The following is a 25,170-nucleotide window of genomic DNA, read 5'->3' as shown; positions in this document are numbered from 1 at the left end:
AACTAATGACACCTGCCTCTGATTGAGAACCATACTAGGCCGAAACATAGAAATCCCCAAAATCATAGAAACACAAACATAGACTGCCCACCCCAACTCACGCCCTGACCATACTAAATAAAGACAAAACAAAGGAAATAAAGGTCAGAACGTGACACTTCTCAACTTTGCCTGCAGTTTTCTCTCTCTCCCTCCCTTCCTCTAACCCCTCCCTCTCTCACTCCTTCCTTCCCTCCCTTTAACCCCAGCCCTCTGGCAGAACCAGGAAGTCCATCCCCTTCACAAGTTCTCTTCTGAGGAAACAAAACTGATCTGAGTTTCTGTGTCGTCTGTCTGTGTGAGAGTGAACAACCGTCCAAATGGCTCAACAGGGAGTTCTGCTGGACCAGGACCAGTTATGTTGTTCTGTCTGTCTGGATCTACTGAAGGAGCCAGTCACTATTCCCTGTGGACACAGTTACTGTAGGAGCTGTATTGAGGGCTGCTGGGATCAGGATGATCTGAAAGGGGTCTATAGCTGTCCTCAGTGCAGAGAGACCTTCACTCCAAGGCCTAATCTGAGGAAAAATAACATGTTGGCTGAGCTGGTGGAGAAACTGAGGAAGACAGGACTCCAGGCTGCTCCCCCTCCTGCTCTGTGCTATGCTGGACCTGGAGATGTGGCGTGTGATTTCTGCACTGGGACCAGAAAGCAGAAAGCCCTCATGTCCTGTCTGGTGTGTCTGGCCTCTTACTGTGAGACTCACCTCCAACCTCACTATGAATTTTCTGCTTTGAAGAAGCACAAGCTGGTCAAAGCCACCGCACAACTACAGGAGAAGATCTGCTCTCATCATGACAAACTGCTGGAGGTTTACTGTCGTACCGATCAGCAGTGTATCTGTTATCTGTGTACAATGGATGAACATAAAGGCCATGATACAGTGTCAGCTGCAGCAGAGAGGACTGAGAAACAGGTAAGACCAGAACAACTTATTGGTGACTGTCTGATAAACAAATAATTAAAGATCTGTTTGAATATGAGATCATTCAAATGAAATGGATCCACAACTATGAACACAAACCTTATTTATATATTGAACCAGATTCTCCAAATGTATCACCATTTTCTAAAGTCAAACACTATTATCATTCTGAATGGCCTTTTATGAGTCCAAAGTTCAGTCTCAACCCCTTGATACATGTAGGCCTACCATAAAAACTATAATCATTCACATAGCAACATAATATAATATTGCAAAGGGACTTCCTCAGGATTGTAGACCTTCCTCTCTGTGGGTCCTATGTCACATTACTATACTATTGATCTACTGGACTAATAAAGCTTGATAGCTCATTGAAGAGTGATTCTCCACAGAGGCAGCTGGGGATGAGTCAGCAGAAGGTCCAGCAGAGATTCCAGGAGAGAGAGAAGAAGCTGAAGGAGCTCCAACAGGCTGTGGAGTCTTTCAAGGTGAGTATTGTTGACCAGAGGAGACACACCATTTCACTTCTCTCCTCCAGTCAGAGAGAGAGAGAGAGAGAGAGGGGCCCCTATCCAATCCCACTGACCCCACTGTTGGGAACAGGCTGTCTGGACCCCTTTCAGAGAATAGAAAATTTTTTCAGTTTTTGATTTGTTAAAAAAGTTTGAAATATCCAATAAATGTTGTTCCACTTCATGATTGTGTCCCACTCGTTGTTGATTCTTCACAAAAAAAATACAGTTTTATATCTTTATGTTTGAAGCCTGAAATGTGGCAAAAGGTCGCAAAGTTCAAGGGGGCCGAATACTTTCGCAAGGCACTGTATGCTTGTGGTGCATAATTTTCTGAATGATGATATGATATACCAAAAGGTGTTCTGTACCTGTCTGTCCAGGAGGGAGGAGAGTAGAGCAGGACCAAGAGGTGTTCTCTACCTGTCTGTCCAGGAGGGAGGAGAGTAGAGCAGGACCAAGAGGTGTTCTGTACCTGTCTGTCCAGGAGGGAGGAGAGTAGAGCAGGACCAAGAGGTGTTCTGTACCTGTCTGTCCATGAGGGAGGAGAGTAGAGCAGGACCAATAAGTGTTCTGTACCTGTCTGTCCAGGAGGGAGGAGAGTAGAGCAGGACAAAAAAATATGTTCTCTACCTGTCTGTCCAGGAGGGGGGAGAGTAGAGCAGGACCAAGAGGTGTTCTGTACCTGTCTGTCCAGGAGGGAGGAGAGTAGAGCAGGACCAAGAGGTGTTCTGTACCTGTCTGTCCATGAGGGAGGAGAGTAGAGCAGGACCAATAAGTGTTCTGTACCTGTCTGTCCAGGAGGGAGGAGAGTAGAGCAGGACAAAAAAATATGTTCTCTACCTGTCTGTCCAGGAGGGGGGACCTGGAGATCAGGTGGCAGCGTTCTGACTCAATGTGGTGCAGAACTGTGCCTACTGTATCTCTCTCTCTCTCTCTCTCTCTGTCTCTCTCTCTCTCTCTCCAGCGCTCTGCACAGTCAGCAGTGGAGGACAGTGATCAGATCTTTACTGAGCTGATCCGCTCCATTGAGAGAAGGAGCTCTGAGGTGAAGGAGCTGATCAGAGCCCAAGAGAATGCTCAAGTGAGTCAAGCTGAAGGACTCCTGGAGAAACTGAAGCAGGAGATAGCTGAGCTGAGGAAGAGAAGCACTGAACTGGAGCAGCTCTCACACACAGAGGATCACATCCATTTCCTCCAGGTAACTAAACTGTCTTGTTACATGTGATATGAAATCAACTTCATGTGAAACAATTCATCTCAATCATTATGTTGTCCTGTCTCTCTCTCCCTCTCTCTGTCCATCCCTGTCTCACTCTCTCCCTCTGTCCGTCCCTCTCTCTCTCTGTCTGTCCGTCCCTCTCTCTCTCTGTCTGTCCGTCCCTCTCTCTCTCTCTCTCTATCCGTCTCTCTCTCTCTCTCCGTCCGTCCCTCTCTCTCTCTCTCTGTCCGTCCCTCTCTCTCTCTCTCTGTCCGTCCCTCTCTCTCTGTCCGTCCCTCTCTCTCTGTCCGTCCCTCTCTCTCTGTCCGTCCCTCTCTCCCTCTCTCTGTCCGTCCCTCTCTCCCTCTCTCTGTCCGTCCCTCTCTCCCTCTCTCTGTCCGTCCCCCTCTCTCTCTTTCTCTCTCTCTGTCCATCCCTCTCTCTCTCTCTGTCCATCCGTCCCTCTCTCTCTGTCCATCCGTTCATCTCTCTCTGTCCGTCTGTCCCTCTCTCTCTGTCCGTCCGTCTCTCTCTCTGTTCGTCCCTCTCTCTCTCTCTCTCTCTCTCTCTGTCTGTCTGCCCCTCTCTCTCTGTCTGTCTGCCCCTCCCTCTCTCTGTCTGTCTGCCCCTCCCTCTCTCTGTCTGTCTGTCTGTCCCTCCCTCTCTCTGTCTGTCCATCCCTCTCTCTCTGTCCGTCCGTCCCTCTCTCTCTCTCTCATTCTGTCCGTCCGTCCGCCCCTCTCTCTCTGTCTGTCTGCCCCCTCTCTCTTTCTGTCTGCCCCTCTCTCTCTCTCTCTCTCTCTCTCTCTCTCTCTCTCTCTCTCCAGAGTTATCAGTCTCTCAATTCAATTCAATTCAAGGGCTTTATTGGCATGGGAAACATGTGTTTGCCAAAGCAAGTGAGGTAGATAATATATCAAGTGAATATATAAAGTGAAATAAACAATTAGAATTAACAGTAAACATCACACATACAGAAGTTTCAAAACAATAAAGACATTACAAATGTCATATTATATATACAGGTTTTTAACAATGTACAAATGGTAAAGGACACAAGATCAAATAAATAAGCATAAATATGGGTTGTATTTACAATGGTGTGTGTTCTTCACTGGTTGCCCTTTTCTCGTGGCAACAGGTCACAAATCTTGCTGCTGTGATGGAACACTGTGGAATTTCACCCAGTAGATATGGGAGTTTTTCAAAATTGGATTTGTTTTCAAATTCTTTGTGGATCTGTGTAATCTGAGGGAAATATGTCTCTCTAATATGGTCATACATTGGGCAGGAGGTTAGGAAGTGCAGCTCAGTTTCCACCTCATTTTGTGGGCAGTGAACACATAGCCTGTCTTCTCTTGAGAGCCATGTCTGCCTACGGCGGCTTTTCTCAATAGCAAGGCTATGCTCACTGAGTCTGTACATAGTCAAAGCTTTCCTTAATTTTGGGTCAGTCACAGTGGTCAGGTATTCTGCCGCTGTGTACTCTCTTTGTAGGGCCAAATAGCATTCTAGTTTGCTCTGTTTTTTTGTTAATTCTTTCCAATGTGTCAAGTAATTATCTTTTTGTTTTCTCATGATTTGGTTGGGTCTAATTGTGCTGCTGTCCTGGGGCTCTGTAGGGTGTGTTTGTGAACAGATCCCCAGGACCAGCTTGCTTTTCTCCAGGTTCATCGCTCTGTAGGTGATGGCTTTGTTGTGGAAGATTTGGGAATCGCTTCCTTTTAGGTGGTTATAGAATTTAACGGCTCTTTTCTGGATTTTGATAATTAGTGGGTATCGGCCTAATTGGTGTTTGTCCCATTTTGTGAAGTCTTGGTTGGTGAGCGGACCCCAGACCTCACAACCATAAAGGGCAATGGGCTCTATGACTGATTCAAGTATTTTTAGCCAAATCCTAATTGGTATGTTGAAATGTATGTTTCTTTTGATGGCATAGAATGCCCTTCTTGCCTTGTCTCTCAGATCGTTCACAGCTTTGTGGAAGTTACCTGTGGCGCTGATGTTTAGGCCAAGGTATGTATAGTTTTGTGTGTGCTCTAGGGCAACAGTGTCTAGATGGAATTTGTATTTGTGGTCCTGGTGACTGGACCTTTTTTGGAACACCATTATTTTGGTCTTACTGAGATTTACTGTCAGGGCCCAGGTCTGACAGAATCTGTGCATAAGATCTAGGTGCTGCTGTAGGCCCTCCTTGGTTGGTGACAGAAGCACCAGATCATCAGCAAACAGCAGACATTTGACTTCGGATTCTAGCAGGGGGAGGCCGGGTGCTGCAGACATTCCAAGTGCCCGCGCCAATTCGTTGATATATATGTTGAAGAGTGTGGGGCTTAAGCTGCATCCCTGTCTAACCCCACGACCCTGTGTGAAGAAATGTGTGTGTTTTTTGACAATTTTAACCACACACTAGTTGTTTGTATACATGGATTTTATAATGTCGTATGTTTTACCCCCAACACCACTTTCCATCAGTTTGTATAGCAGACCCTCATGCCAGATTGAGTCAAAGGCTTTTTTGAAATCAACAAAGCATGAGAAGACTTTGCCTTTGTTTTGGTTTGTTTGGTTGTCAATTAGGGTGTGCATGGTGAATACATGGTCTGTTGTACGGTAATTTGGTAAAAAGCCAATTTGACATTTGCTCAGTACATTGTTTTCATTGAGGAAGTCTACGAGTCTGCTGTTAATGATAATGCAGAGGATTTTCCCAAGGTTACTGTTGACGCATATTCCACGGTAGTTATTGGGGTCAAATTTGTCTCCACTTTTGTGGATTGGGGTGATCAGTCCTTGGTTCCAAATATTGGGGAAGATGCCAGAGCTAAGGATGATGTTAAAGAGTTTTAGTATAGCCAATTGGAATTCGTTGTCTGTATATTTGATCATTTCATTGAGGATACCATCAACACCACAGGCCTTTTTGGGTTGGAGGGTTTTTATTTTGTCCTGTAACTCATTCAATGTAATTGGAGTATCCAGTGGGTTCTGGTCGTCTTTAATAGTTGATTCTAAGATCTGTATTTGATCATGTATATGTTTTTGCTCTTTATTCTTTGTTATAGAGCCAAAAAGATTGGAGAAGTGGTTTACCCATACATCTCCATTTTGGATAGATAATTCTTCGTGTTGTTGTTTGTTTAGTGTTTTCCAATTTTCCCAGAAGTGGTTAGTCTATGGATTCTTCAATTACATTGAGCTGATTTCTGACATGCTGTTCCTTCTTTTTCCGTAGTGTATTTCTGTATTGTTTTAGTGATCCGGTTCTCTATGTTTTTGGTTGGACAGGTTTCTCAATATCTTTCTTAGATTTTTGCATTCTTCATCAAACCATTTGTCTCATTATTGTTAATTTTCTTTGGTTTTCTATTTGAGATTTTTAGATTTGATAGGGAAGCTGAGAGGTCAAATATACCGTTAAGATTTTCTACTGCCAAGTTTACACCTCACTATTACAGTGGAACGTTTTACCCAGGAAATTGTCTAAAAGGGATTGAATTTGTTGTTGCCTAATTGTTTTTTGGTAGGTTTCCAAACTGCATTCCTTCCATCTATAGCATTTCTTAATATTACTCAGTTCCTTTGGCTTTGATGCCTCATGATTGAGTATTGCTCTGTTTAAGTAGACTGTGATTTTGCTTTGGTCTGATAGGGGTGTCAGTGGGCTGACTGTGAACGCTCTGAGAGACTCTGGGTTGAGGTCAGTGATAAAGTAGTCTACAGTACTACTGCCAAGAGATGAGCTATAGGTGTACCTACCATAGGAGTCCCCTCGAAGCCTACCATTGACTATGTACATACCCAGCGTGCGACAGAGCTGCAGGAGTTGTGACCCGTTTTTGTTGGTTGTGTTGTCATAGTTGTGCCTAGGGGGGCATATGTGGGAGGGAATGCTGTCACCTCCAGGCAGGTGTGTGTCCCCCTGTGTGCTGAGGGTGTCAGGTTCTTGTCCGGTTCTGGCATTTAGGTCGCCACAGACTAGTACATGTCCCTGTGCCTGGAAATGATTGATTTCCCCCTCCAGGATGGAGAAGCTGTCTTCATTAAAATATGGGGATTCTAGTGGGGGGATATAGGTAGCACATAGGTAGCATATAGGTAGCACACAGGAGGACATTTTTCTCTGTTAGGATAATTTCCTTTTGAATTTCTAGACAAATGTAGAATGTTCCTGAATGTTCCTGTTTTAATTAATTTAATGGAGTGAGTTAGGTGTGCTCTATACCAAATTAGCATACCCCCCCTGAGTCCCTTCCCTGTTTCACACCTGGTAGTTTGGTGGATGGGACTACCAGCTCTCTGTAACCTAGAGGGCAACCAGTGGGTCCGTGTGTTGTTGGTGTCCAATGTTGTCCAATGTTGTTGGTCGTGGTTTGGCCTCAGGCCAGTAAGTGTGAGCAGAGCTTGCTGAGCATCTGGTACATGCCATTGGCTTGGGCGAGTGTGAGAGTGGGGGTTGGGACTGTTTGCCCGCTCACTACCTTGGCGTATGTGTGGCTTCCATGTTGAGGCCCTCTTTGCGGGGTGGGGTGCATGGGGTGGGCAGGAGTGGCATAGGTCTGATCTGAGGGGGCCTAAATGGGGTGTGGGAATGGTTGACGTGGGGGGGTGTTGATTGGTTGGGGTGGGGGTGTGGATGTGTCTGGGTGTGCTGTGGTCTGGATGTAATTCCTCTTGGCGTGGGTCCTCTATGTGTAGGTCCAGGGGGGGTCCTGCAGTTCTGGGAGGGTGTCTCGCTGGTCTGGGTGGGGTGTCTATTGATCTGTTGCTCCTGTGTGAAGTGTTGGGGATACGTTTGAGAGCGATGTCCTTTAGAGTTCGGGCAAAGGTGGGCACTGCTGCCTTGTAGAGATGGACCTGGTCATATAGGCTGTTCAAGTCCAGGGTGGAGTGGTGGGCCAGGAAAACATTTGGTTTTGAGGCACAGTCACGGGAAATACTTGAATTTACCCGCTGTATTGTGGCAGGGTGGAGATAACCACTTGTGCGTTGGGGAAAGTAGAAGAAGCCTTTTCAATCACTCCCTTCAGTGCTGTGGCCACCCTTTCCTGCTGTGCTCTCAGGTCGTTTGTGCCTGTGTGTATTATTATGTGGCTGGGTGAGCCTAGTTGGTCCTTAGACAGAAGGTCGAGGGCGCGCTGGGTGTTTGGACACCAGAGTTTAGACACACTGTGTTTGGGAAAAATGTTTTTTTCTTCTATATATTTCCCATTTGAGTCCATAAGTAGTACAATCTGTGTCTTGTGTTTGTCCTCAGTGGGTGTGGGGGGGTTGTCAGAAGGGCTATCAGGGTGGCTGACAGGGGGGGTGCTCAGAGGGGGTGAGAGCCTCTGGGCTTGGGGTTCTTCATTTGTCTGTTCTGCTGTGATGTCAACTCTATGATCAGGGTCTGGTGTGGACTGTTCTGCTGTGGTGTCGAGACTTTTGTCGGGTGCTGAGGTGGGCTGTTCTGCTGGCTTCTCTGTGGGGGTGGCCACCTCTCTAGTGGGTTGTTCTCTGTCACACACCGTCCCCCTCAACCTCTCCTCCGTCCCCCTCACCCTCTCCTCCATCCCCCTCAACCTCTCCTGCACAAGCAGTCTGATCCTCTCCTCGAGTGCTCTGTTCTTCTCCTCTTTCTCCTGTTGTAGTTGTCTCACCACTGTCCAGAGTGCAGATATGTCTCTCTCCACCTCCAGCATTCCAGGTCTGGTTAAGGGGGTCTTGTTGTGCTGGACTGTTGTCTGGGTCTGTGCTGACTGAAGTGTAATTACCTGCTGTTCCAGCTCCACCTGCTTTACCTCCAGCTGGGTGAATTTGTCCTTCATTTCAATGAGGGAGTGGTAATCTGTGCTGGGAGGTTGACTCTCCGCTGGGGGTTGCTCGTCTGTGGGGTTACGTAATGAAGAGGTCTGGTCTGACCCGCTCGGGGTGGGGGTATCTTTATCAAGGGAGAGCTTCTCCTGCTGGGCTAATTCTTTGATTAGGTGAAAGTCCAGCTGAAACTGTTTGGGGTTACCCTGTACCATTACTGTTCCGGACTTATAGATATTTATATTACCTGACTCAGAGTCCTCGTTATTCTGAGTTTCCACCCCTCGTTAACCCCCCCTTTCTTAACAAAGGGGTAGTGTGCTAATATAGCACTGTGCCATGCCAGGGGATGGTTTGTGTGGAAGATAAGGTTGCTGATGTTCCCATTTTTGTAATAGTCAGCAAAAAGTGTTTCTTGATTTTCCATAAGGAGCTTCTTCTTGTGGTCTTTTCTTGCCTTATCATTCTTTACATGCACAGGGTACTGTATTTTAATTACCTCTGAACAGCGGGAGGGAGCTTCTAAGGCCTCTCCATTTGGTTGGGGTAGACTGTGTGACTCTCCTGCCATTGTTGGGCTAATGGACTTTGACACCTCTCACTTGACACGTCAGTGCTAGTTGAAGCTGTATCAAGCTTGGCAGAATTATGTTAGAATTCAGTCCTTATAAAGTAATGTTGTGTATTTTTCTTCTTGGCTTTTGGAAATAAAATATAGTTTCAGACTAAACATTACTCACTCAGTTCCAGGTTGGATGGTGTTTCAGGTTTCTGTTGTTTTCCAGAGAATTTGCTGTATAGGGTAATAATCATTGGTTCTAAGTGAACCTTCCAGGTGATTCCGTAATTCCGTACAAAATCAGGTTGTAGGTTTTAAGTTTTGATTTGAAGTAGGGGTTATGTTGTAGAGGGTAGAATCCAGTATGTGTTCCTGACAAAAAATCCAAGTTTTTCTAACTCCTAAGCTATCTTTTTTAAAGAAAATGCTGAAAAATGCAGGAGCTCATCTGATCGTGACCTCCTCTCTCTTTCTCTGTCTCTCTCTCTCTCTTTCTCCAGAGTTATCAGTCTCTCTCTCTCTCTCTCTCTCTCCAGAGTTATCAGTCTCTCTGTCTCTCTCTCCAGAGTTATCAGTCTCTCTCTCTCTCTCTCTCTCCAGAGGTATCAGTCTCTCTCTATCTCTCTCTCTCTCTCTCGCTCCAGAGTTATCAGTCTCTCTCTCTCTCTCTCTCCAGAGTTATCAGTCTCTCTCTCTCTCTCCAGAGTTATCAGTCTCTCTCTCTCTCTCCAGAGTTATCAGTCTCTCTCTCTCTCTCCAGAGTTATCAGTCTCTCTCTCTCTCCAGAGTTATCAGTCTCTCTCTCTCTCTCCAGAGTTATCAGTCTCTCTCTCTCTCTCCAGTTATCAGTCTCTCTCTCTCTCTCCAGAGTTATCAGTCTCTCTCTCTCTCTCCAGAGTTATCCGTCTCTCTCTCTCTCTCTCTCTCTCTCTCTCCAGAGTTATCAGTCTCTCTCTCTCTCTCTCCTCTCTCTCCAGAGTTATCAGCCTCTCTCTCTCTTCTCTCTCTCCATAGTTATCAGTCTCTCTCTCTCTCTCTCTCTCTCTCTCTCTCTCTCTCCAGAGTTATCAGTCTCTCTCTATCTCTCTCTCTCTCTCCAGAGTTATCAGTCTCTCTCTCTCTCTCTCTCTCTCCAGAGTTATCAGTCTCTCTCTCTCTCTCTCTCTCTCTCTCTCTCTCTCTCTCTCCCTCTCTCCCTCTCCCCAGAGGTATCTGTCTCTCTCCAGTATCAGTGTATCTTCAGACTTACCCAGCATCGTTGTCCGTCCTCTTCAGTACTTTGGAGATGTGAGTAAGACTGTGTCTGAACTGAGAGAGAAACTAGAAGACTTCCTTAAAGGAGAATGGACCAAGATCTCCACTACAGGTGTGTTGAAAACAATAAGAACATCACCTTTAGACCATTGAAAGTTCCCTATTAGTAATATACATATGGAATATGGTCTGATGATAACATTCCCTCTCTCTGTCAATGTGTTTGTGTGTCTGTAGTGAATATAGTGGATGTTGTACTGCCTCCAGAGCCCAAGACCAGAGAACAGTTGTTACATTGTGAGTCTCTTTATTGTGAAATAACTAACAGTCTCTTTTTACTGACACTCTACTAGCAATAGTAGATCTAATCAAAGACTGGGTATCTATCTGACTCCTCATATTTCTCTGATTTGATCTCTGCTGTGCTCTAATCAAAGACAGGGTAGATACAGTATCTGACTTAACTTATTGTTCTGACTCCCCTCATTGGTCTCTGCTCTTCTCCCAGATTCCTGTCAGCTCACACTGGACCCAAACACAGCAGGCACACACCTCTCTCTGTCTGAAGGGAACAGAAAGGTGACCTGTACACACCAAGTCCAACCATATCCTGTCCACCCAGACAGATTCACCAACTGATGTCAGGTTCTGTGTAGAGAGGGTCTGTCTGGACGCTGTTACTGGGAGGTGGAGTGGAGTGGTGATGTTGTTTATACAGCAGTCTCATATAAAGACATCAGCAGAACAGGGACAAATAGTGGATTTGGATACAATAACAAGTCCTGGAGTTTAGATTACGATAGTGATGGTTATTGTTTCAGACACAATAATGTTGAGACTTTAGTATCAGGCCCTCAGTCCTCCAGATTAGGATTGTACCTGGATCACAAGGCAGGTACTCTGTCCTTCTACAGTGTCTCTGACACAATGACCCTCCTCCACAGAGTCCAGACCACATTCACTCAGCCCCTCTATCCTGGGTTTAGTCTCTATTATTATAATAATACTGCTGAGCTGGTTAAACTGTAAACTGATTTGTTATTCATTAAAATTCAATACAATGTTTTAATCTTGTACATTTCCATGAATCATGATGTCTGGTGTTGATGTATATTGGTTGTCATTCAGAACCATTGATATGTTTTCTCAGTTGGTTCTCTGTCTCTATGTAATTCTCCTCAGTATCATTGATCAGCTTGTTGGCTCGGTCCTAATTGATGTGTTCTCTGTTACCTGGAGCTGCATGGAAAATGGTCCAGGAACTAAAGGACAATTCAGGACTAGTCAGCCCACTACAAGCTGGTATCACTTACTTTCTACTAAACTATATGGTCTGGTTTCCCAGACACAGATTAATCCTAGTCCTGGACTAAACAGTATGTTCAATGTAGATGTCCAGGAAACTGGCCCTAAATGTGTCATCTTTCATCCTCCCATACTGCTCAGTCCAGCAACATTAAACCTGTCCAGCAGGTGGTGCTGTTGACCAAACAATAAAACCAGCAGATATCTTGACTTGCCACTCAGTATATCAGTAACGTTCAGAATAGTACTTTAATATCATTGGAGATTGATGGTCTTTTTAATCCACTATCCAGAGTCAGGAACAGATGAAGTTAGGTCTGCTACTGTTCAGTGATTAAATATGATTTATGGTGATGGGAAATAATAAAAAACACTCAACTTCATCTAGTAATAGTTTTCCTTTGTTATTTATTCCAAGGTGTGTCTTTAACTTGTAAATGTATTGTGTGGAGGTGAGCTAGTGGTGTGGCTGATAGAATAGAATGAAAAGGGAGGAGGGGAGGAAGAGGGGAGGAGTGAAGGGCTGTTCAAGAAACCAGATGAGGAAGAGGAAGATGTTCAGGGGAATTACTGTCTCTGTTCCAAATGGTTCCCTATTCCCTACGTAGTGCAATACGGTGCATCTTACCAGGTCTAAAGTAGTGTTCTACGTAGGGAACAGGGTGTAGATTTATTACAATATCATGCTTTAGTGTTTGGCACAAAAATATATTAGATCTCCACCCCCCCACTTCCTGTCTGTCATCCCCCAGTTCTGTTAAGACTTCCTCTCATTGAACTGGGCCTCATTCTAAATGGTCACTTTGTATTGATAGTCAATACTGGTCTTTACTATGGTTCTACATACAGTACCTGTACTGATAGTCCATACTGGTCTTTACTATGGTTCTATATACAGTATCTGTATTGATAGTCCATACTGGTCTTTACTATGGTTCTACATACAGTACCTGTATTGATAGTACATACTGGTCTTTACTATGGTACTACATATAGTACTTGTATTGATAGTCCATACTGGTCTTTACTATGGTTCTACATACAGTACCTGTATTGATAGTCCATACTGGTCTTTACTATGGTTCTACATACAGTACCTGTATTGATAGTCCATACTGGTCTTTACTATGGTTCTACATACAGTACCTGTATTGATAGTCCATACTGGTCTTTACTATGGTTCTACATACAGTATCTGTATTGATAATCCATACTGGTCTTTACTATGGTTCTACATACAGTACCTGTATTGATAGTACATACTGGTCTTTACTATGGTACTACATATAGTACTTGTATTGATAGTCCATACTGGTCTTTACTATGGTTCTACATACAGTACCTGTATTGATAGTCCATACTGGTCTTTACTATGGTTCTACATACAGTATCTGTATTGATAGTCCATACTGGTCTTTACTATGGTTCTACATACAGTATCTGTATTGATGAGGGCCTCATCATCTGACTGCACAAAGAAAGCCAGGGACTGCAGTGTGTTCCAGTCTCCAGCAGGGGGCAGTAGAATCATATGGACCTGAAAGAGACTGCAGTGTGCTCCAGTCTCCAGCAGGGGGCAGTAAAACCCTATGGACCTGAAAGAGACTGCAGTGTGCTCCAGTCTCCAGCAGGGGGCAGTAAAACCCTATGGACCTGAAAGGGACTGCAGTGTGCTCCAGTCTCCAGCAGGGGGCAGTAAAACCCTATGGACCTGAAAAGGAAAGTGAGGAGTAAAAATCAAAGGTGAATTTACATTTATGTTTCCACAGAGACCTGAATCACATTCACGAGGCGCCAAACTGAAGAATATGAACTGAAACACGAAGGGACTAACTGAACTAAAATAATTCTGTTGCTAAATGTTTTGCTACAGTGTTCTCTAATCATTACGACCCTGGATTCAAATACTGTTTAATATCTAAAAAATTCTTTGAGCATTTCCTTTAGTCCTCCAGGTGGGCGGGGTTTGTTTGTACTTTTAGGACTTTTGTATTGGCTCCATTACAACAAACTCATTCAACCACTGCTCATTAAGTATTCAATATTATTTTAAATACTATTTGAACACATCTGTTACCACATGCAATACGCCTGCAACGTCTTGTATGATCTCATCAGGTAAAGGTGTGTCAAATGGAAGGGCAAGTCTCACCACTGAGAGGAAAACATCACTGGTCCACCTCTGCATCAGGTCAGCTATGTTGATCAGTACTGTCCCAGGGATGCTGGGAGCAGAGATGAACTCCCCTGACCTGGTACCACCTATGGAGTTGTCATTTTAATATCAGTTTAACCCCATTACTGCTATAACACATAAACCATGTTAATAGAATGAAATGGATCCAGGTTCCATTTATTCTACAATAGATTTACTGCCTGTGGATCACTTCTCCAAAGTGGTCTGAAATCAAGATGACTGCAGGTCTGAATCCCAAACTAATGGGGGGAAATGGATCCATCTAATAAGATGGTATTTAGAGGTTTGAACCTTTCTATTGGGGTGAACAATCCCCTTAACATACAGTACCAGTCAAAAGTTTGGACACACCAATTCATTCAAGGGTTTTTCTTTATTTTTACTATTTCCTACATTGTAGAATAATAGTGAAGACATCAAAACTATGAAATAACACATATGGAATCATGTAGTAACCAAAAACGTGTTCAACAAATCAAGTGGAGGCCAGGTCATCTGGTGCAGCACTCCATCACTCTCCTTCTTGGTCAAATAGCCCTTACACAGCCTGAAGGGGTGTTGGGTCATTGTCCTGCTGAAAAACAAATTATAGTCCCACTAAGCACAAACCAGATGAGATGGCGTATTGCTGCAGAATGCTGTGGTTGCTATGCTGGTTAAGTGTGCCTTGAATTCTAAATAAATCACTGACAGTGTCACCAGCAAAGCACCATCACACCTCCTCCTCCATGCTTCACGGTGGAAAATACATATGCAGAGATCATCTGTTCACCTACTCTGCTTCTCACAAAGACACGGCGGTTGGAACCAGAAGTCTTAAATCTGGACTCATCAGACGAAAATACATATTTCCACCGGTCTAATGTCCATTGCTCGTGTTTCTTGACCCAAGCAAGTCTCTTCTTCTTATTGATGTCCTTTAGTAGTGGTTTCTTTTCAGCAATTGATAGTGAGGGTGTTTTCTGTTAACAGAATGTGTTTCTTGTTAAAAGGCTGAATATCACTAAAGGGAATAAGCAAAGCCACTATGTGTATTTCTAGAAATGAGTTTACTTATTGGTATAATTCTATAATGAACTATAGTTATCTGTACTTAATGGTATAATTCTATAATGAACTATAGTTATCTGTACTTAATGGTATAATTCTATAGTGAACTATAGTTATCTGTACTTAATGGTATAATTCTATAATGAACTATAGTGGTCTGTACTTATTGGTATAATTCTATAATGAACTATAGTGATCTGTACTTAATGGTATAATTCTATAATGAACTATAGTGGTCTGTACTTATTGGTATAATTCTATAATGAACTATAGTTATCTGTACTTATTGGTATAATACTATAATGAACTATAGTTATCTGTACTTATTGGTATAATTCTATAATGAACTATAGTTATCTGTACTTATTGGTATAATACTATAATGAACTATAGTTATCTGTACTTATTGGTATAATACTATAATGAACTATAGTTATCTGTACTTATTGGTATAATTCTATAATGAACTATAGTTATCTGTACTTAATCCTATAATGGCCCGTAGTAATATTATAGTCCGATAAGGGCTAGTAGCAATCTTATAATTTCCTATAGTAATCTGTACTTATTATTTCCTGGAAATAATGTATAGGTGCGGCACCAATATAATTGATCCAAGGAACTAGAGGGGAGGGGAACCCCGCCTAGAGGAAAGAACTTAGATTTGGAAACAATGGTGGAGTAAAGCCGAGGGGATCTGGTTATTAGCATAAAGTGGAGGGACGATGACACTTCTATAAGCATGAAACTGTATAAAAGGAGTGGACTGAGACTGAGTCCGGCAGTTGGTCCATGGCCCAGCTCGGCTTGTTACTTTGTAATAAAGTCTATTTGAATTCACAAGTTCTGGTATCTGAGAAATGTGATTGAGCGAATATTTCCACGACATAAATGGCGAGCTGGCCAGGAGTGGCTACAAGGGACCAGCAAATGGTGGAAAACTCTGTGACTGCAGACGGGTCTTTCTGGACGAATTGCGCAAACAGGTGGCCACCTAGATGAGAGGTAAGCTGTTTTTATTTAACTAGACAAGTCAATTTAGAACACATTATTATTTACATTGACGGCCTACCGGGGAGCAGTGGGTTAACTTCCTTGTTCAGGGGCAGAACGACAGATTTTTGCCTTGTCAGCTCAGGGATTTGATGTTGCAACCTTTCAAATGATTAGTCCAATGCTCTGACCACTAGAATACCTGCTGCCCCACCTCTTACTTACGAGAGCAATAAAAACACCAAGTAGGTCTCTCCAAATTTATTGAACTAAAAATATCCGGAGCTTTTGAATTCAATAAATGCATGCAAAATAATGGAAGAATAAACATGAACAAATGAAAAAGCTTTAAGGGCTGTAACAGAATAAAATAAATAATAGTGTGGCTGCAGATTGGGAGTTGTGTGTTTCATCTGTTCTGGATGGTTCAGTTGAGTGGAGTTATTCACCTGTCTTGTTCAGGTGGTTCATCTGACCAGTCTGTTCAGTCTGATTGAGTTAGGATTGTGTTGACTGATTCAGTTGGGCCAAACTACTCAGACAGGTAAAACCCTGTGGTTACTGCTTGGCTGTGTTGAGGAAGTGAATCAGTAAAGGACTACTCAGACAGGTAAAACCCTGTGGTTACTACTCAGACAGGTAAAACCCTGTGGTTACTACTCAGACAGGTAAAACCCTGTGGTTACTACTCAGACAGGTAAAACCCTGTGGTTACTACTCAGACAGGTAAAACCCTGTGGTTACTGCTTGGCTGTGTTGAGGAAGTGAATCAGTAAAGGACTACTCAAACAGGTAAAACCCTGTGGTTACTACTCAGACAGGTAAAACCCTGTGGTTACTACTCAGACAGGTAAAACCCTGTGGTTACTGCTTGGCTGTGTTGAGGAATTGAATCAGTAAATAAGGAAGTTAATAAATGAAAGAGCAGCAATAATAAAAATATAAACTGTCAGTAGACTAAAATTAAAGACAATACTAGTAACTAGCAGACCTAACACAGAAAAAGGAATACAACTGAGACTGATGGTAGGAAGACCACAAATACAGGCTGCAAAAATGAGTAAAACAGCAGAATAAATTCTGGGCGCCAGGCGTCCCCTATGTAAGGAAGAACTAATAGAAATGTTTAGAAATGTGAAAACGCAGCAGGAAAATGGGCACTAAATGGTCAGAGGAGGGAACATTTGATGTCTCAGTATGTGAGGAAATGGAAACTCTAATAAAAACACATAAAACAAGTGACACAGGAAAGAAAAGGATAAATAAAAGAGAACACGAGGTCCACATGTTCAAAGCAGAAGGATTGTTGGAAAGTATAAAGAAAACTGGAGGAATGTTGAAGAAAGAATGAAAAGTCAGACAGGAAGAAGGTGGAATGGTTGGCAGAACCTCCACCATGCACCAGTGGGTAAAACCCCCACCATGCACCAGTGGGTAAAACCCCCACCATGCACCAGTGGGTAAAAACCCACCATACACCAGTGGGTAAAACCCCCACCATACACCAGTGGGTAAAACCCCCACCATACACCAGTGGGTAAAACCCCCACCATGCACCAGTGGGTAAAACCCCCACCATGCACCAGTGGGTAAAACCCCCACCATGCACCAGTGGGTAAAACCCCCACCATACACCAGTGGGTAAAACCCCCACCATGCACCAGTGGGTAAAACCTTCACCATGCACCAGTGGGTAAAACCTCCACCATGCACCAGTGGGTAAAACCCCCACCATGCACCAGTGGGTAAAACCTCCACCATACACCAGTGGGTAAAACCCCCAACATGCACCAGTGGGTAAAACCCCCACCATGCACCAGTGGGTAAAACCTCCACCATACACCAGTGGGTAAAACCCCCACCATGCACCAGTGGGTAAAACCCCCACCATGCACCAGTGGGTAAAACCTCCTGGTGTCCAGAGTGGTGGAAATAAAGAGAGAAACAAAGGTGGAAGATGAGAAGGAGACTCCCTCTGTGGCCTCTCAGGTAAAAGAAAAGGACCTGGAAAGGACAGGGGAGACTGAGCAATGTGCAGGAAGGAACCCAGAAAAGTTGAACTGTTATGAAAGATTATGTGGAAATAGGAAGACAAGTGTGAATGATTTGGTAATATGGGTTATTAATAATAGTGATATTTAAGGTGCAATACTGGAATAAGACATTAAGTCATCCATATTCTCCAGTAATACATCTACAAGCTTTATAGTTTAGGTTCTAATACAAGGTATTAAGTGTTGTGACCAATGAATTATTATCCGGGGAAGTGGGTAGCGCTGCCTTGGAAAATAGTTAATAGAAGGTGTGTATTATTTAAAGAAGGGAAAGGTTTGGGAATAATAACGGCCCCGTTTCTCCTTGTAAGATGGAGGCTTTTAATAAAGCCATGGAGTCGCTGAAAGAAGCGCGAGATCTTTTTACCAATTCTTCTGGAATATGGGGAATTAATAGATGTACTTAGCTACAAAGAGACTGGGTATGTGAAGACATTGATATAATTCATAGATGTACTTAGCTACAAAGAGACTGGGTATGTGAGGACATTGATATAATTAATAGATGTACTTAGCTACAAAAAGACTGGGTATGTGAGGACATTGATATAATTAATAGATGTACTTAGCTACAAAAAGACTGGGTATGTGAGGACATTGATATAATGAATAGATGTACTTAGCTACAAAAATACTGGGTATGTGAGGACATTGGTATAATTAATAGATGTACTTAGCTACAAAAATACTGGGTATGTGAGGACATTGGTATAATTAATAGATGTACTTAGCTACAAAAAGACTGGGTATGTGAGGACATTGATATAATTCATAGATGTACTTAGCTACAAAAAGACTGGGTATGTGAGGACATTGATATAATTAATAGATGTACTTAGCTACAAAGAGACTGGGTATGTGAGGACATTGATATAATTTATAGATGTACTTAGCTACAAAAATACTGGGTATGTGAGGACATTGATATAATGAATAGATGTACTTAGCTACAAAAATACTGGGTATGTGAGGACATTGGTATAATTAATAGATGTACTTAGCTACAAAAAGACTGGGTATGTGAGGACATTGATATAATTAATAGATGTACTTAGCTACAAAAAGACTGGGTATGTGAGGACATTGATATAATTAATAGATGTACTTAGCTACAAAAAGACTGGGTATGTGAGGACATTGATATAATTAATAGATGTACTTAGCTACAAAAAGACTGGGTATGTGAGGACATTGATATAATTTGTATTTCGGCTTTGATGGCAGGTTTGAAACCTGTGATCAAAATGACTGTAATGGCTGTCATCCTCCTCTCCTGAGGAGTAATAGGAAGGATCGGAGGACCAATGTGCAGCGTGGTGAGTGTTCATGATGTTTATAATAAGATATAAACTGAGGAGGAGTAGTAGGAAGGATCGGAGGACCAATGTGCAGCGTGGTAAGTGTCCATAATGTTTATAATAAGATATAAACTGAGCAGGAGTAGTAGGAAGGATCGGAGGACCAATGTGCAGCGTGGTGAGTGTCCATAATGTTTATAATAAGATATAAACTGAGGAGGAGTAGTAGGAAGGATCGAAGGACCAATGCGCAGCGTGGTGAGTGTCCATAATGTTTATAATAAGATATAAACTGAGGAGGAGTAGTAGGAAGGATCGAAGGACCAATGCGCAGCGTGGTAAGTGTCCATAATGTTTATAATAAGATATAAACTGAGGAGGAGTAGTAGGAAGGATCGGAGGACCAATGTGCAGCGTGGTGAGTGTTCATGATACTTTTAATAGAACACAGAAAAATACAAAAATAACAACGTGAAAGCACAGAAACCGAAACAGTTCCGTGTGGAACACAGAATAATCACCCACAAGGGTGAAAACAGGCTGCCTGGGACAACGATTGACAGCTGCCTCTGATTGAGAACCATACCAGGCCAAACACAGAAATACCAACTCATAGAAAAACAAACATAGACAACCCACCCAACTCACGCCCTGACCATACTAAAACAAAGACTTAACAAAATAACTAATGTCAGAACGTGACAACGACAATTGTGGGGGTTGTGGATAAAATAGAGCAAGATGTTTTGAGAGTGGAATATAACTAACTATAGTCACTAACTATAGTTTCAATGGCCAAGGTAAACCACAGAAATGTAGTGTAAAAATTTGATTCGATTCGGTTCGATTGATAGTGGTACATAGAGGTTACAGATTCTATGTGAAGGATGTTGTATGAGATCACGTCTTACCCAACGTTTTAGTAGAGGCCAGGGATCACAGGAAAACGTATTTTGGGATGAAGAATCTGGTGAAATGCCTGGGGAAGGGATTCTAAAGGGAACACATTTAAATTATATGGCCAAACACTCCTTGTTAAAACCACTTAAGCCTACCCCTTACTTTAAAAGTATTTCAAAGTGTTTTGTGATCGATATTTGGGGTATATATGGACCGATTTATTCGAAAAAAAAGACCCAATAGTGATGTTTATGGGACATATTGGAGTGCCAACAAAGAAGCTCTTCAAAGGTAATGAATGTTTTATATTTTATTTCTGCGTTTTGTGTAGCGCCGGCTATGCTAATTATTTTGTTTATGTCCCCTTCAGGTATTTCGGGGTGTTGCATGCTATCAGATAACAGCTTCTCATGCTTTCGCCGAAAAGCATTTTAAAAATCTGACTTGTTGGCTAGATTCAAAACGAGTGTAGCTTTAATTCAGTACCCTGCATGTGTGTTTTAATGAACGTTTGAGTTTTAACGAGTGCTATTAGCATTTAGCGTAGCGCATTTGCATTTCCAGATGGCTAGATGATGGCTAGATGGAGCGCCTGCGTGTTGGGTGGGCTCAGAAAGCCTTGCTTTTTTTTTGATCTCATGAGATGTATGTGGTTTTATTCTGAAATAGATTTACGTTTGATGTGGTTTTATTCTGAAATAGATTTCTAGAATGTAGGAAAGGGGTGGAGGGGTAACGAGGAATTAGCAAAGGGGTTACTAAACCTGAAAAGAAGTGGACATGTTTTCAGTTAGTTCATGAACATTGTGGTGGTTATGGAGAATAGGACTGAATAAAAGATACATAAACGTTGGTGGGTTGAAACAAACATTTAATGATGAGAGTAAAGACAGTGGATTTACAATTATCATGTTTGGTTTATAATTAATACATTTAATGATGAGAGTAAAGACAGTGGATTTACAATTATGTTTGGTTTATAATTAATACATTTAATGATGAGAGTAAGGACAGTGGATTTACAATTATCATGTTTGGTTTATAATTAATACATTTAATGATGAGAGTAAAGGACAGTGGATTTACAATTATCATGTTTAGTTTATAATTAATACATTTAATGATGAGAGTAAGGACAGTGGATTTACAATTATCATGTTTGGTTTATAATTAATACATTTAATGATGAGAGTAAGGACAGTGGATTTACAATTATCATGTTTAGTTTATAATTAATACATTTAATGATGAGAGTAAGGACAGTGGATTTACAATTATCATGTTTGGTTTATAATTAATACATTTAATGATGAGAGTAAAGACAGTGGATTTACAATTATCATGTTTGGTTTATAATTAATACATTTAATGATGAGAGTAAAGACAGTGGATTTACAATTATCATGTTTAGTTTATAATTAATACATTTAATGATGAGAGTAAGGACAGTGGATTTACAATTATCATGTTTGGTTTATAATTAATACATTTAATGATGAGAGTAAAGACAGTGGATTTACAATTATCATGTTTAGTTTATAATTAATACATTTAATGATGAGAGTAAAGACAGTGGATTTACAATTATGTTTGGTTTATAATTAATACATTTAATGATGAGAGTAAAGACAGTGGATTTACAATTATCATGTTTAGTTTATAATTAATACATTTAATGATGAGAGTAAAGACAGTGGATTTACAATTATCATGTTTAGTTTATAATTAATACATTTAATGATGAGAGTAAAGACAGTGGATTTACAATTATCATGTTTAGTTTATAATTAATACATTTAATGATGAGAGTAAAGACAGTGGATTTACAATTATCATGTTTAGTTTATAATTAATACATTTAATGATGAGAGTAAAGACAGTGGATTTACAATTATGTTTGGTTTATAATTAATACATTTAATGATGAGAGTAAGGACAGTGGATTTACAATTATCATGTTTGGTTTATAATTAATACATTTAATGATGAGAGTAAGGACAGTGGATTTACAATTATCATGTTTAGTTTATAATTAATACATTTAATGATGAGAGTAAGGACAGTGGATTTACAATTATCATGTTTGGTTTATAATTAATACATTTAATGATGAGAGTAAGGACAGTGGATTTACAATTATCATGTTTAGTTTATAATTAATACATTTAATGATGAGAGTAAAGACAGTGGATTTACAATTATCATGTTTGGTTTATAATTAATACATTTAATGATGAGAGTAAGGACAGTGGATTTACAATTATCATGTTTAGTTTATAATTAATACATTTAATGATGAGAGTAAAGACAGTGGATTTACAATTATCATGTTTGGTTTATAATTAATACATTTAATGATGAGAGTAAAGACAGTGGATTTACAATTATCATGTTTGGTTTATAATTGATAAATTTAATGATGAGAGTAAAGACAGTGGATTTACAATTATCATGTTTAGTTTATAATTCATACTTTTGGCTTGCTGATTAAAATGTAACATAGTGAATGCTAACGAAATGTACAATTTCTTTTCCAGAAAAGGGGGTTTCATTATCTCTCGTTGGAATGTCCCCGGAGACTGTGGTATCGGGGAGAGCAGTATAAAAGTATCTGGATTAGGCCATAAACAGACTTCCAGATAAGTGAGGCCTTGTTCAGGTGTGTTTTTGACCTACGGTTCACCAGCACACACACACAATTTACTGGTTACGAATATGCATTAGTGGTGTTGATACTGTGGGATTTATTTTGGATGTGGTCTTTTCAATTCAGTTGTAAATTGGGTTTGAAGAAGGATGGAAATGTTTGGAAGGTTTTGAAATGATTTGTGAAGGACAGGGAAAGAAAAGAGAGAGGGAATATTTAATGGTGTCAAATGCCCTGTATCCTGACTTTCTGGTGAGACCAGAACAATCTCACTAGAAATGATAGAAACAGGTGGGATTTAATTATAAAATGAATGAGAAACACCAGTTTCTACTCTATTTAACCATTGCTTTATGAGATAAGTTGATTGGTTATTCAAATTAGTTTATTTTTGATATAACATGTTTTTTAATCATGTTTTTTTTTTTTACCTTTATTTAACTAGGCAAGTCAGTTAAGAACAAATTCTTATTTTCAATGACGGCCTAGGAACAGTGGGTTAACTGCCTGTTCAGGGGCACAACGACAGATTTGTACCTTGTCAGCTCGGGGGTTTGAACGCGCAACCTTCCGGTTACTAGTCCAAAACTGCTACCCTGCTGCCCCGAGACTGGAACACACTTTCCCTTTCATGTCCATAGGGGTTTACTGCCCCCTGCTGGAGACTGGAGCACACTGCAGTCCCTTTCAGGTCCATAGGGTTTTACTGCCCCCTGCTGGAGACTGGAGCACACTGCAGTCCCTTTAATGTCTATAGGGTTTTACTGCCCCCTGCTGGAGACTGGAGCACACTGCAGTCCCTTTCAGGTCCATATGGTTTTACTGCCCCCTGCTGGAGACTGGAGCACATTGCAGCCCCTTTCAGGTCCATAGGGTTTTACTGTCCCCTGCTGGAGACTGGAGCACACTGCAGTCCCTTTCAGGTCCATAGGGTTTTACAACCCCTGCTGTGACGGATCCAACAAATATCCCCAGGTGAAGGCAGGGTCCCATCTCATCCAACACATCAATGACTCTTATAGGAGGGAGGGAGCATTACCCATGTTAAGCTATGGAATGAACTGTATATTTTATGGTGAATTTTAATACAGATTTACTTTAATACAATAACAATTCCTTGAATGTAATTAGTTTGTGTTTTGTAATTATGTTATTGAAACAGAATAAGTCAGTAATGAGGGAATAAATATATCCAGTCCAACAATGACCTCTCTCCTCTTTCTCATCCCTCTATCATCACTCCATGGGGGAGTCCCAATAATCTCTCCTTCCTCCTGAAGTGGAACATTCCTTCTCTACTCCTCACAAATGTAAAAGCATTGGATTGGTGTTGACATGGGGTAGAGGGAGTTTACATAAACCAGTCATTTCCTTTAAATCCATGAAGGGAAGTGGGAGAGAATCAGATAAAGTTGTGGAGATAAAGGAATATGTGAGTAGAAACCCTCCAGGTACAATACAGGTAGTGTATGTAGAACCATAGTAAAGCCCAGTATGGACTATCAATACAGGTACTGTATGTAGAACCATAGTAAAGACCAGTATGGACTATCAATACAGATACTGTATGTAGAACCATAGTAAAGACCAGTATGGACTATCAATACAGATACTGTATGTAGAACCATAGTACAGACCAGTATGGACTATCAATACAGATACTGTATGTAGAACCATAGTAAAGACCAGTATGGACTATCAATACAGGTACTGTATGTAGAACCATAGTAAAGACCAGTATGGACTATCAATACAGATACTGTATGTAGAACCATAGTAAAGACCAGTATGGACTATCAATACAGATACTGTATGTAGAACCATAGTAAAGACCAGTATGGACTATCAATACAGGTACTGTATGTAGAACCATAGTAAAGACCAGTATGGACTACCAATACAGATACTGTATGTAGAACCATAGTAAAGACCAGTATGGACTATCAATACAGGTACTGTATGTAGACATATCAATGGTTCTGAATGACAACCAATATACATCAACACCAGACATCATGATTCATGGAAATGTACAAGATTAAAACATTGTATTGAATTTTAATTAATAACAAATCAGTTTACAGTTTAACCAGCTCAGCTATAGACTACACCAGCATGACTAGTATCTATGTGGACCCTACTACAGTTTAACCAGCTCAGCTATAGACTACACCAGCATGACTAGTATCTATGTGGACCCTACTACAGTTTAACCAGCTCAGCTATAGACTACACCAGCATGACTAGTATCTATGTGGACCCTACTACAGTTTAACCAGCTCAGCTATAGACTACACCAGCATGACTAGTATCTATGTGGACCCTACTACAGTTTAACCAGCTCAGCTATAGACTACACCAGCATGACTAGTATCTATGTGGACCCTACTACAGTTTAACCAGCTCAGCTATAGACTACACCAGCATGACTAGTATCTATGT

General features: G+C 41.4%; 1 protein-coding gene and 1 long non-coding RNA gene across 2 annotated transcripts in view; both read left to right on the top strand.

Annotated features, from left to right (window-relative positions):
* Positions 1–327: 327 nt before the first annotated feature.
* The window catches only part of LOC100136000 (VHSV-induced protein), a 109,204-nt gene continuing 84,361 nt past the window's right edge, over positions 328–25,170 (top strand). Inside the window, 1 exon segment of the mRNA NM_001124337.1 lies at positions 328–956. Coding sequence (NP_001117809.1) covers positions 360–956 — 597 coding nt within the window. The 5' untranslated portion in view covers positions 328–359.
* On the top strand, positions 12,914–13,919 carry LOC118947099. The gene is made up of 2 exons (XR_005041757.1): positions 12,914–13,332; positions 13,708–13,919. It is a non-coding gene; the product is annotated as an uncharacterized LOC118947099 (long non-coding RNA).

The sequence above is a fragment of the Oncorhynchus mykiss genome, unplaced genomic scaffold (genome assembly GCF_013265735.2).
Source record: "Oncorhynchus mykiss isolate Arlee unplaced genomic scaffold, USDA_OmykA_1.1 un_scaffold_121, whole genome shotgun sequence".
Lineage (NCBI taxonomy): Eukaryota > Metazoa > Chordata > Actinopteri > Salmoniformes > Salmonidae > Oncorhynchus > Oncorhynchus mykiss.
The sequence above is the reverse complement of the archived record's forward strand: the minus strand, read 5'-3'. Positions and strand labels throughout refer to the sequence as shown.